Source organism: Canis lupus, chromosome 2, assembly GCF_011100685.1.
Source record: "Canis lupus familiaris isolate Mischka breed German Shepherd chromosome 2, alternate assembly UU_Cfam_GSD_1.0, whole genome shotgun sequence".
Classification (NCBI taxonomy): Eukaryota; Metazoa; Chordata; class Mammalia; order Carnivora; family Canidae; genus Canis; species Canis lupus.
The window spans coordinates 10,045,725-10,057,918 of record NC_049223.1 but is presented as its reverse complement, the minus strand read 5'-3'; the positions used below and the strand labels follow the sequence as shown (position 1 = coordinate 10,057,918).

Below are 12,194 nucleotides of genomic sequence, written 5' to 3'. Positions count from 1 at the left end.
TAGACCAGATGGCAGCTGCATTGGCCCTAGTCCTAGAGAGCAGGGAGGGCGGGCAGTGGAACAGAGAGCACGCACCAGGATTCTGAAGACCCTGTTCCCCTTTTATCTTCCTTGGCAGCTGCAGAGTCTTCAAGGAAATGAGATACTGACTCCCCCGCCTGTGACATAGGAGTCTGGACCCCATCAACACTTCCGCTACTTCCAAGTGTCCTCGCCATAGGTTTGGGTGATCAAAGTCGGCCCCTGCCTGGGAGCAAGCTCCTCAAGGCTCACAGCTGGGCCCCAGAGCCCTTACTGGGACATTAAAGAAGCATGAAGGACAACTGCAGATATGCCTTCATTCCCCTGCTCCCCGTTTTGAAGAGATGGTGAGTACCTCAAGAAGAGCAGTGTGTGATGGGAGGGGCCCGGGGACAGAAGACAGAGGTGCTGCCTTTTCATCCGCTCTCCAAACCACCTGCCATTTGGTTTTGATGGTCATCGATTTTCTCAAGGCCTGGTCTTCCAGTCTTCAAGATGCAATAGTCATGCTGTGTCTTCCTAATGGTTGGGGGTCTGACTAAAAGTCTCTGCTCCCCTGAAAAATCCATGAGTCTCAGAGGACTTTGCATAGAAGGTGAAACACTCTGGTCAGAATCAACCACTTCAGGAATATGAGGCTACTCAAGTTCAACAGAGCGCAGAATCTACTTGCTCCCCTCAGGGTGAACACAACTTTCTTAGACTAAAACTAAAACAAAACAAACAAAAAACCCCAACCTATAAAAGCTGGGGCATCACACAATCCTAAATTCAAAGAATGGATCCCAACTTGTGCTCATGTGAAGTCAATATGCAGTATCTTCCAGATGCGTTCTTTCTGAAAAGAAGGGTAAGCCACACAACTGAGTGCAGCGTTATTTTGTGGAGATCACAGCAAAGGCATGAATAGGTAAATAAAGCCAGCACAGGGAGATTCTACTTCCTGTCACTGAAACAATTTTGAAAGATCCAACTTCACTTGAAGCTAAAACTTTGAGCTTTTTCATCCAACTGAGACCATTGGGAGCTTCATGTCTGCTTGTCCCTCACCAATTTCCATCCTTCCCTTTCTGCCAGTGATGTTCCTTACTGCTCTGCAAGTTCTCACTCACCTGACACGGTCATCGTTGTCACTAGGACTTCTTTCTGCTGACAAGTCCATCCACCCTAATCAATTATAATCTAGATCTTTGATCTGTGCGTAAATGTAATAAAAGTGAATCTTTCAAATCCTTAAGGGTTATTTTATATTATTAAACTGCTATTTTACAGTCTCGATCATAATCAAGTGACTTATCTCAAGACCAGAATCCCCATTCCAAGTTCTGAAAATATTTCAATGCCCTTCAAACATGAAACTTTTCAATGATACGAAGAGGCTGCCACAACATAATTATTGTTCTCATACCATAAACCCTTTTTTATTTGCCTGCTTTGAAAATAAAATCATCATTGGAACCATCCTCTCCCCCACTTTCCAGGATATAAATCACAGAAAATGGAAAATTTTCCCTGTGCCTGTCCCTTGTTCCTTAGTGAGAGGATGGCTGCAGGCAGATAGGAGCCACACATCGCCAGATCTACTGGAGCTGGTGCTCGGCCACAGCCAGAAGGAGCCTTCGCAGGTGGGTCACATGGAACAAGTCTGTCCCATTGGGTTTTCGGGCACCTCTTCTCCCAAACCCACTAAATTAATGTAGACCAGTAGGAATATGACTTGTAAACAAAAGAGACCATGTCTCATTACAATACAAATATGACACTGTAGTTGGCTCATCTGAACTCCTATTTTGGTGGGGAAGAAAAGGCAATATAACCAAAGGATGTAGAGATCCAGAAATCACTTGGCGGCACTGTCTTGAAAGTCAAAACGTGAAAGATGTACATGAAGCCAAGAGGTATTTGTGTATATCAAGGGGTGTTCCCACAACAAGCATTTTATTAGGCATGGATTAAGGGGACCAAATACATCCAAAACATTAGCAATCATTCATTTAAATGGGTCAAAGGTCCCCAAGATAAAGTGTGCAAACACAGTCAGACTTTTAAAGGAAGCAGATGTTCGACATTCTTGCTACAATTCCATGTGCACAGCTATGATTTACCTCAGAGCAAGGACTTATTATAAATGATTACCAACAACTCTCTTGCATTGCCAGTGATTTTTCCCTGTATTGCCTGGTTAATGTAGCAAATCTAACTCCTATCACATATTAGATGGAAATGACAACTCCCAAATCTGTGAAATCTAAAATTGGAGAGAAAGAAGCCCAGCATTTTAATCAATGTCTGTGGCAGACTGTATGAAAATAAACTCCAGTAAACACACACTTTCCAAAAATATTCAAGGAGGAAGTAAAGACACAGGAAAGCCTATGTAAAAACCAGTTATCAAAAAAAGGAAGTGAAGTATTCCACATCTGTAAAACTCTGTGTATATAATTAACTCTTTGCAACTGGCTGAATTTTTTTAATTGGAGGAAAAAAATCTTAATTCGAATAACTAAAGGGCAGCCCCATGTGCATAAATTCAGGCACAGTGCATATTTTGTCCATACAACACTTAACTTTGTTAAAATTACAAAAACCTGCCATTGCTACTTAAAATTCGGCAGGCAGAGGGCTGTAACATTTCTAGTGCTAGCTGCTGGTGATGAACTATTCCCAGGTGTCTAACGCTTGGATGGATAGAGACTATTGTCAGTGAAGCTTCTAGAGTCCAATTGACATCCTGGCTCCTTGGAAAGCCTCCTGCCTCTTCCTGGCATGTCCACCCCTCACCCCTGCCCTGCTGCAGGAACTGGGGGCCGCTCCCCTTTCACGGCATCCCTCACCCTGCAATTGGGCAATTAATTACTAAGTATACACAAGGATATGCAAGTGTATAAATGTGTATCCTTAGCTGCCTAATGCCAATCTCCTGGACCAATATGTAAGCTTTATGAGGAAAGTTCTAAGTTCTCTTCCTTGAATCCCATAAACACTAAATAACTAGATGTTAAATACACAAATCATCTGACACAAGAGCTCTCAGTGGGTACAGCCGGCAGAAGTAGGTATTTCTGTTAGGTGAACGTGATAACTACTATACTACGAAAACCCACCGTGAATGGGGTATTTCTGAAAGTTCTGTTAAACCAATTTCCCTTTCCCCCTTGGAACACCAGTGCCAATGTCGCTCTCTGAGGTGGCCCCAGCCACTCCCGACTTTGCTAAACATAGAAATCAATGCGAATATTCCTCTAAACCTCCGATTCCTTCTTTGTACATGCACACTGGCTGCAGTTAAATGTGTTTGATGATTATGGGTACCCTTCATAGGGTAACAACTTCCAACTAAAGGGATTTTTCACTAGGATATCTAGAGGATAATATATCATAAAAGAAAACGAAGGAAAAATACTTAAGACATCCTAGGAACGTCTGAGCTGTAATAATGTAATTGGCATTTCAGTTACTTCTGCCATTTAGTGTTTCACTGGGGGGACATCATACGAATCTTTTTATCATTTATGAAATTCATTCCTTGTCAAAATAAGAGGAGACGGTCTCACAGGGGCTGCAGGACCAAGCCTCCAGCATCTGACGTGGCATGTGGACACCTCTTCAGCAGCAAGGGTTGGGCTCCTGAATGGTAGGTGCCATCCATGAACAAGAATCAAGTTTCTTTCTTCCCATCTCTTCATGGCTCTACCGTATGACATATGCCACTACTGACCGACTACCTTTTTACTCCTTCTACTCTGAATATCTTTCCCCCATTTCGTGGCTTTTCATATTCATGATATCTGCTTACCCAAAGCTTGGGCTTACTCTTGACTTCTTTCTCTGTGTCTTTGAGCTTTGAATAATACAGCCAGTGAACCGGCTTGCTCTATATCATGACCTCAGGTGCTTCAGAGAGATGAGGACAGGATAGCACACCATCCCTGTTGGGTCAAGTTCTTGCATAGCCCCCATCCAGGCCTCCCAGGCAGCCTGTTAATCTGTCACCTAGAACTAGTCAGCTATGACCACAGTGGGGAGACCATGCAAGATCATAAAAACTAATTTGAGCCAGTGTGGTCTTGGATGTCAGCCCTCTGAAAAGTAGCAGTAAAGGTGGCTAGCCCAGTCTAAGAACCAGAAACTAGTTTATTTTAAAAAGTAATCTAATAACTGAATTTGGGATGCAAGAAAATTCCTAATGCTGTTAAGTGGAATAACAAGAGTTCCAATTTTGCGTTTCTATACTATTCTCTTTCATGTTTGCTACACACACACACACACACACACACACACACAAAAGCAGGTGGGTGGCACAGTCTGTCAAGTGACCAATCGTGGTTTCAGCTCGGATGGTGATTTCAGGGTCATGTGATTGAGTCCCGCCTTGGGCTCTGAGCTCAGTAGAGAGTCGGCTTGAGATTCTCTTTACCTCTGTGCCCCCCCTCCCCCAGTGTCTCTCAAATAAATAAATCTTTTTTTAAGAAAGTAGAAAGGTGGCAAGGATCAAATGCCATGGTATAAATACAAAAACAGTAACTGGGTCCTTTGTTCTAATATTGACTTTGTCCCCTTTAACTCTATTTTCTCATTCTGTTTTTCATAACTCTGCTGCTCCCAAATACAAATATAATAGACAGAGCCCTGAGACTTTTGCTTAGAAGGCAGAAAGTAGCTGAAGTTCACACTTGGCTGTATCCAGTTTTTTGCCACCACAAAACTCTTGTTCAGTCTCCCTGTGTAGGAGAAGCAGATTACATAAAGGAAGAAACAAAACTTTCCTTCTATCTACTTTTTAATTTATTATGTAGGAGTATTTTTATAAAAAGTTATTTTGGTAGACTTCTGGTGGTCATGTGGGTCTCAATTACTTATAACAGAGACCTCGTAATTTTTAAGTTAACAAAATTATATTCTAAATCCAAATTATTTTAGTTCAGGAAAAAAAAAATCCTGCAAAGTTATTCATTACTGTGTGGCTTGGGTTCCGAGGAGGAAGTTTATTATGATGGAGGGAAAAAAAATCTCGGAGAGACCAAAAGAGAGCAACTTCTTCAAATAAATAAATAAATAAATAAATAAATAAATAAGCAAGCTGTTTTGTAATTTGAGATATCATCAGTATATTGATGATGAATATCATGCAAATACTCATTTTGTACTTTTAGAATATGAAAAACAGAAAGATTCAGATCAGGAAGATATGTTTATTCTGTGAGTAAGTGTTCTAAATGTGTCATCCATATTGTTTATCAGTTTATAATTGGGAGGATTTCTGCACCATCAAAGAGGCTCTTTTACAGAATAATATAGTAAGGCTAAGATCCTAGTCTCAACAGATTTATAGTAGGGTCAAAATAGGGACTTACTTTTTCCAACTATAGGAAAATAGGAGGAAAAAGGCAATTATGTTCTATGATAAATGAGCTGTTCTTAGCTGCGAAATCAGAGCATCTCCCCATTTCATGTACTCAATTTCTGCATTTTCTATTCTTTGCTCCAAGCTGTTTCTTTCATCTTACTAATACAAGAAAATTAAAATTCTATTGAGAATATATGAAGAATTTAATCTTGAAAGAAGTGAACTACAATGCTGTATTATTATAGTACTTTGATATAAAATCAGAAAGATATTGAGCTTGAAAAAGCATAATATTGTTATCATTTAAAAATTAAGTTTATCGTGGGGAGGAAGACACATTTTGGATGACTCACTAATGGAAGTGCACTGAAGCCAGCATGTGCCTACAATGTTGACTTAATATAAGTTGTCATGATAAACCTCATGCCCGGCATGATCAATGACCCAAGCTCCAAGAAACCAAGGTGAGAACCAAGAAGTAGAACCATTTTGTTATATCCTGCATTTATTTAAGCAAACCAAATGTGTAGAGATAGGAAAATTAGAGCGTCATAATGTTTTACAAATACAGAAAGAAGACACAGAATAATAATACCCTGAAGAGAGTGCATCTGAACACAGTTCTATCATAGGAAAACACTTGCAGTGACCACATTGAAGCCACAGCCGACACATCCACCCGTCATTCTTGTTCCAACATCGTTCAAGTAGATTTAATAGATAAATCAGCGATTTGTTTTTAAACAAATAATAATAATACTAATGATTATAGTAGCCTTGAAGGGTCTGTGAGTGACTATACTATACATACATGATGCTAGGCTTAATGTTTATTTCAATGCCGCTGTACATTATGCAGGGGGAAATAATGTCTTATTACACAATTACTGTGACATCCACTAAAATGTGAACTAGTTTGCATAGGTTAGTCCTTTGGGCAGCACGATGTTGCTCTAGTCCACCAAGGCTTAAAGATTCACAGTGTAGAGGAAAAAAAACATGAATTAAAGCATTTCTACTAAAATATATTTTAATAGCTGGTGTTAATTTGCATAACAAAAGCCAAATTATATTAATAACCTGTATCATTCTATAAGCCCCTTCATCTTAAAAACATTAAGTATTTCCATTATAAATATACGCTCTCAAAGTTAGTACAATCTTGGAAATTGATCATCAACCACAATTCTACATTTTTGAAGCAAACAGAAGCCAAGCTGTGCAATGATCCAGTTTTGTATTTTTATCACAGGTCAGAGGCCAACATTGCCACACCACACCTGTGACACACTTGGTGCTGCTTCTAAATGCTCAGCCATTCATTGTGTGCACACTGAAGAATGGCACTAGGATGCAATTTTCTCTTTTTCCTTCAAAGTCAATCATTCTTAACAGCAACTGGATTACAAAGAAGCAGATACTATGCCAACTGGATGCCATGTATCAAATGCAAAAGCATATGGAATTTCATGAATATACAGAAGTAATATGGACACTGGGGAAAAATCTGCCCTAGGGATCCTTCCAGGCTGGTGGAGTCCAGTAGCATCATGAAATGATGCCATAGAAACATCATACAATATCTTTATATATATTTTTTGATCATCAATAGTTGACAGTCAGTTGCCTGGAAAGGACCCTAGTGGGCATGGAATACTTCAAAAAGAGACTTTCCTTTTAGCATTCTTAACTTACTTTACATAGCTTCTTACTTAGCTAAAGCTTTCTTGCCTCCGTGTCTCATTACCCAAAACACCCATGCTCCAGCCACTTTCAGATTATCAGAAGTGAATAGCTAAGGTATAATGAAACTTATGAAGTGAATTTTATCTTGTCCAATGAATTCAGCCTCATAATAGAATTCTTCTATCTTACAATAGGTATTTTAAGTCTCAAACCTAAAGTTCATGTTTATGCATCCTGACTATATATAAATCCACAAAGAACTTTCCAGAAATGTATGGGAAAGGTCAGTATTTTCTATAGTTCTCAACCTTTGGAGGTAAAATACAATCTGCTACCACCTCTCGTATCCATCAGGAGCATCTCAATTCCCCCGCCACAAAAATACCAATCATGTACAATAAAATATTACTACAGAATACACAAGAAGCTTGCTGGCTCGGTTTTCCTTCCAAGACCATAGAGGATAAACAAGGGTAATCAAAAGGCACCTTTCTTTTTAATATATCTATATTATAATTTTGGTATAAACTATATCCACTTTATATAAGGATGTGTTATTAAAGGATCACACACATTTTATCTTTTCATTAAAAACATTTCACTGGAGGTGGACACACCTGAAAAACAGATGCACCTCTTGAACTTCACTGTTTTAGAAAAGTCTGTTTCCCCACCTCCCAGACTGTTGTCAAGCTCAACAGGGGAGAGGACAAGGAAAGAAAGACTGTGGCCAACCTGCCAAAACTGCATCCTCATCACCTTCAGGCAGTGAACCTAATAGTGAGAGAGAGTCTCGTCCAATCTCATCCATGTTCATACTAGATGCCCCTAGAAACTGCGCTTGCAAATTCCTGTGTGGTCTCTGGTGGTGGGGAAGCCTGAGAAGAGGTTGCGGCTGCGTGGGGATCTGACAACCTGATAACTATTTCAAACTGGGCTATGCTGTGGATGTATAGACAAGAACAAGAAGACGTGAAGAGTTCGTTTTGCCACAGATTAGAAGTAGAAAGCTTTCCTAGAGAACGAGAATTAGTAAAAACAGTTGACTACAAAAACTTACAACAAAAGTCATATATCTATTCTGTTGCTCTGCTATTCTCAAGAGAGAGATGATCCATGTACAGTTTTGGTTTCAGAATCTTGTAAAAGCATATCAAACTGTTCCTTGTGCTTTTATCAGTCTGGAGAATGCATCACATTCAGAAAATCAGGTGCATGTTGTCTGTGCTTGGACATTTCACAGTCTTTAACTTGATTTTTAAAAGACATATGTTTTTAAACCCTTCTTTAGCCATCAATGTTATGTATGAGATACCTGTTGCCAAATTGGGAGGGGGGGTGCAAAGTGGAAAAATTGTTCAAGAACGTCGTTTTGAAAAATGATACTGTAAAAATAGCACTTTGGTATTATACATATATGTTTCCTATATTTCTGCTGAGATGCTAGAATACCCTGACAAGCTTTAGTGGCAACGTTACCCAGTTGTGGTGGGTGTCAGGAGCACACGACATCTTATTCTCCTGCAGTCTTTACCGTAAAATAATTACTCTCTAGTTAAATTCTAAGCAGACCTGAATTCCTAGAGGCTGGAAGCAGAATCAACTCGCTCTACAAACATTATGTGAAGCTTAACATTTTAGGATTATTCCCCCAATAATTATTGACTTCTACATTCCAGGAATCTGATTTTGAAATTAGTGGATAAGAAAGACAAGGGAGCAACAAGCTGCTACTTTATGGTACTTTTCCCGATTAAAAACATCATTTCAAATCTGTTTCCTCTGGGCCTCCCATAAATGTGCTATTTCTCAAAAAATTGTACCTGTCCTACATTTAGTCTGCAAATTTAATCAACAACTACAGCTTTTCATAGTCACAAGAAGGGGTCTGAGTGAAACATAAATATTTACTTAGAGATATAATAAAATTGAGCAAGTTTATTGCCCCCACTTTTAATGCACAGAAGGTTTTTTTGCAAGAAGGTCATAAATTCATCTTGTCTTTGTTGGTTTGTGTACAAGACATCAAAACAGATATGGGGTTAATTTAATCATGACTGGCCATTTCGATACGAGAAAATCAGTCCAGCTGGGTATGTAGGGATCTGTCAAATCCCCTCAGAAAACTCTCTAGCTTTTTACCTGAATTTTTCTCTTCTCTTTTTATGTGAGTGTCCTGTAGACGCAGCTTGAGTATAATAAAGCTTATTTTCTCTTTTAGCCAGATAAAATGAAACTCCAGATTTTCAAAAGTATATACTAACTTTTCATAAGTGTAAATGAATGAGCATTTGTTTTTGAACTCCTGAACACTTCTATAAAAGGTATTTTACAAGATGTTTTGTTCATTTCTTTGCATATATTATATAAGGGATATATCCCCAAGGTCTATACATTTTATCACATTTTTGTAACTTTGCTTTTATAGCTTCATCATTCTAGAGTCAGGCCCTACATGAATACTACCAGAATACTGGTAGCAGGTCCAAATACATCAGAAAAACACAGAGTCACTTCGATGATGGATGTTAATTCTCCAGTGATCCTGACTATGGGCTACAGGCCAGTCTTCACCACCCGTCAGCAAGGGCTGCAGCATGGCTGTAAATCCAGGCAGAGCCTGCAAGGTCTCGTATTTGAAATTCAAGATAGGACAACAACTTCTTTTTGCGTGAACAACCTCTTGGGCCTAGACTTAAAATCTCTGCTGGCATCTTCATCTTCCCCCCACCCTGCATATGGTTTAGAAAGTAAGAACCAGAAGAAAGGAAAAGAAGTCTTTTCATTAACTAGTTTCAGTGGCTAGATTTCCATTCCCGGATGTGAATAACATTTTCTTAAATAAAAAACCCAATCGTCTCCATGTGGAGTGGGTGACATTTTGTTCACTGGTTGTCTCTCCTATACTTTGTAGTCACTGGCTCCTAGTAAGTTTTCTTTACTTTTGAATCAACAGCGGCATTAAGTTAATGAAAGCTGCTCAGTAAACACCTAAGTCACTTAATTGCTAGAGTAGGCGTCTATTTCCTAAAGGTGTGAATCCTTCGAAACTAGAGTGCAAGGCAGCAGGAGAATCTCAAGCAACTTTTCAAAATACGGTTTTCTGATGAGCTGGCGACTAGAGCTCTGAAAGGGTTGTTAGGTTATCAGCCGCACTTTTTGCTCTATTAACAGAGATGGATGGGCAGTGCAGCTGCCTATGTTACAGAAGCTTGAACCTACGTGACATGCAACAGGGTAAAAGCTCTTAGGGAAATAATAGAGATGACCTGAAACTTTGCCCTTTGCCGTGTAGCTGTGACGTTATTTGGTCCTGACATTCTATGGAGTCAAGCGTAGACTTGGGCCCACAGAATATAAATGGAGAAGAGGATACGCCTTGGTACAAATGAGAAATAAATAGACCCAAGTCAGTCTAGGGAACAAGGAAATGTCTTTGTTCGGGAGAAGTTTCTAGGTCTTGAAGGCCAGCAGTCAATATGATTTTAAGCAAACTGTCATTCTGCCGCTCTTGACGTTTATTACATTAGGGCAATTTTCACTTGAATTGGAAATTCCCTAATGACTCAAAAGCTAAATGGTTTTTAAATTATTGGCTGTGTTACTGAATTAAGAGAACTGGCTTCTGGTGATTCCAAAGTGACAGCTAAGAAGTTTCACAGACTTGTTACATTTAAGGGACGATCAACATCTCTATGAAAGGCTACAAAAATACATTTCCCAGAAGTGTGCCGTAGCCAATCCAAGGAAACCATTAACCCGTTTAGCAGCACCGGGCCCGGACCTAAGGATTTTGTTTACAGGAACTCCTGACAATGCTGCTGTGCTGAGCCCAGAAGCCATTCTTTCTTCCTGCTGTGTGTGTCTCATTGTCAAAGGAAAGATAGATTATTGTAAAATAACTGCCAAGTTGTCTTAAAAGTATCTTCTATCTTTTAAAAAGGTTGGGTTTAGTATACATTAGAATAAAGCTCAAAGACAAGGAGAAAGACTTAATTGACAAACTCAATGTAATTCGCCGGGAGCATCCCTGTTTTGCCAGTTCTCTGCACTGTGCCGTACATCCAGCCGTCGTCGATAGGCTGCACGTTGACAATGTAGTCGCCGTCCCGGAAGGAGACCTCGTCTTCGTCCTGGGCGCTGTAATCGTACATGGCTCGGTAGGTCCTCTGAAAAGGAAAGGAGGGGGAGGGTCACACAATGGATACAAAATATTTTACAACCACAAACGCCCATCATGACAAACCAGCTCACAGATGACAGACTAACTATGAGGAATGTTCCCCAGTGGACTTATTTCTGGAGATCTGCAAACCAGAGCTGACCATCTATGCCAGCAGCGTCCATCCAGACTAGCAGAAAGGCTAGTGTTTGGGGGCCCAGGATAGGGATCTAGGAAGCCTCTAGATACAATGACTAGCCCATCAAAAAGTAAGCTCTGAAGCAGTAAAACCAATTTCCCTCAGCTTCTGATAACCCCAGAGACCTTAGATTATGTAGATTCTCCCCTTATTCCACACTCTTCAGAGAACAAAAACTGCCCTAGGGGCAGAAAGAGCCAAGTCAGTGTCAGGTCACTACCCTCAGGCCCCAGGCAGAGGAAATGAATTTTCCCTAAATAGTACAAAGAATTTTTGCTTCCTCTTAAAAATATATCTTAAAAAAGAAAACTAGCTAATAGACTTATTTTGCAGGTTTCCGAATCACAGGGATAGACATTTAGTAGGTGAATGTTCTGAATATTGAGGTATACATAACGAAATCCTTGTTATAATAAGGAAATTATTCACTTCCTGACTTCAAACTATGTTACAAGCTTTAGTAATCAAAACACTATGGTATTGACATAAAAACATAGATCAATGAAAACAGAACAGAGACCTCAGCAATAAACCCATGCAGATTTGGTCAATTAGTATATGAGGAAGGAGCCAAGAATACAGAGTGGGGAAAGGACAGTCTCTTCAATAAGTGGTGCTGGGAAAAGTGGACAGCCACATGCAAAAGAATGAAACTGGACCACTTTCTTACACCACATACAAAAATTAACCCAAAATACATTAAAGACTTGAATGTTAGATCTAAAAAAGTAAAACTTCTAGAAAAACAAAACAAAACAAAACCATAGGCAGTAAGCTCC

At 39.6% G+C, this 12,194-nt stretch overlaps 1 protein-coding gene across 10 annotated transcripts in view; it reads right to left on the bottom strand.

Annotated features, from left to right (window-relative positions):
- Nucleotides 1–5,851: 5,851 nt before the first annotated feature.
- The window catches only part of NEBL (nebulette), a 342,069-nt gene continuing 335,726 nt past the window's right edge, over nucleotides 5,852–12,194 (bottom strand). For all 10 annotated transcript variants that reach the window (XM_038529862.1, XM_038529861.1, XM_038529856.1 and 7 more), the window contains one exon: nucleotides 5,852–11,223. In XM_038529862.1, coding sequence (XP_038385790.1) covers nucleotides 11,047–11,223 — 177 coding nt within the window. In that variant the 3' untranslated portion in view covers nucleotides 5,852–11,046. The remainder of the gene's footprint in view (nucleotides 11,224–12,194) is intronic.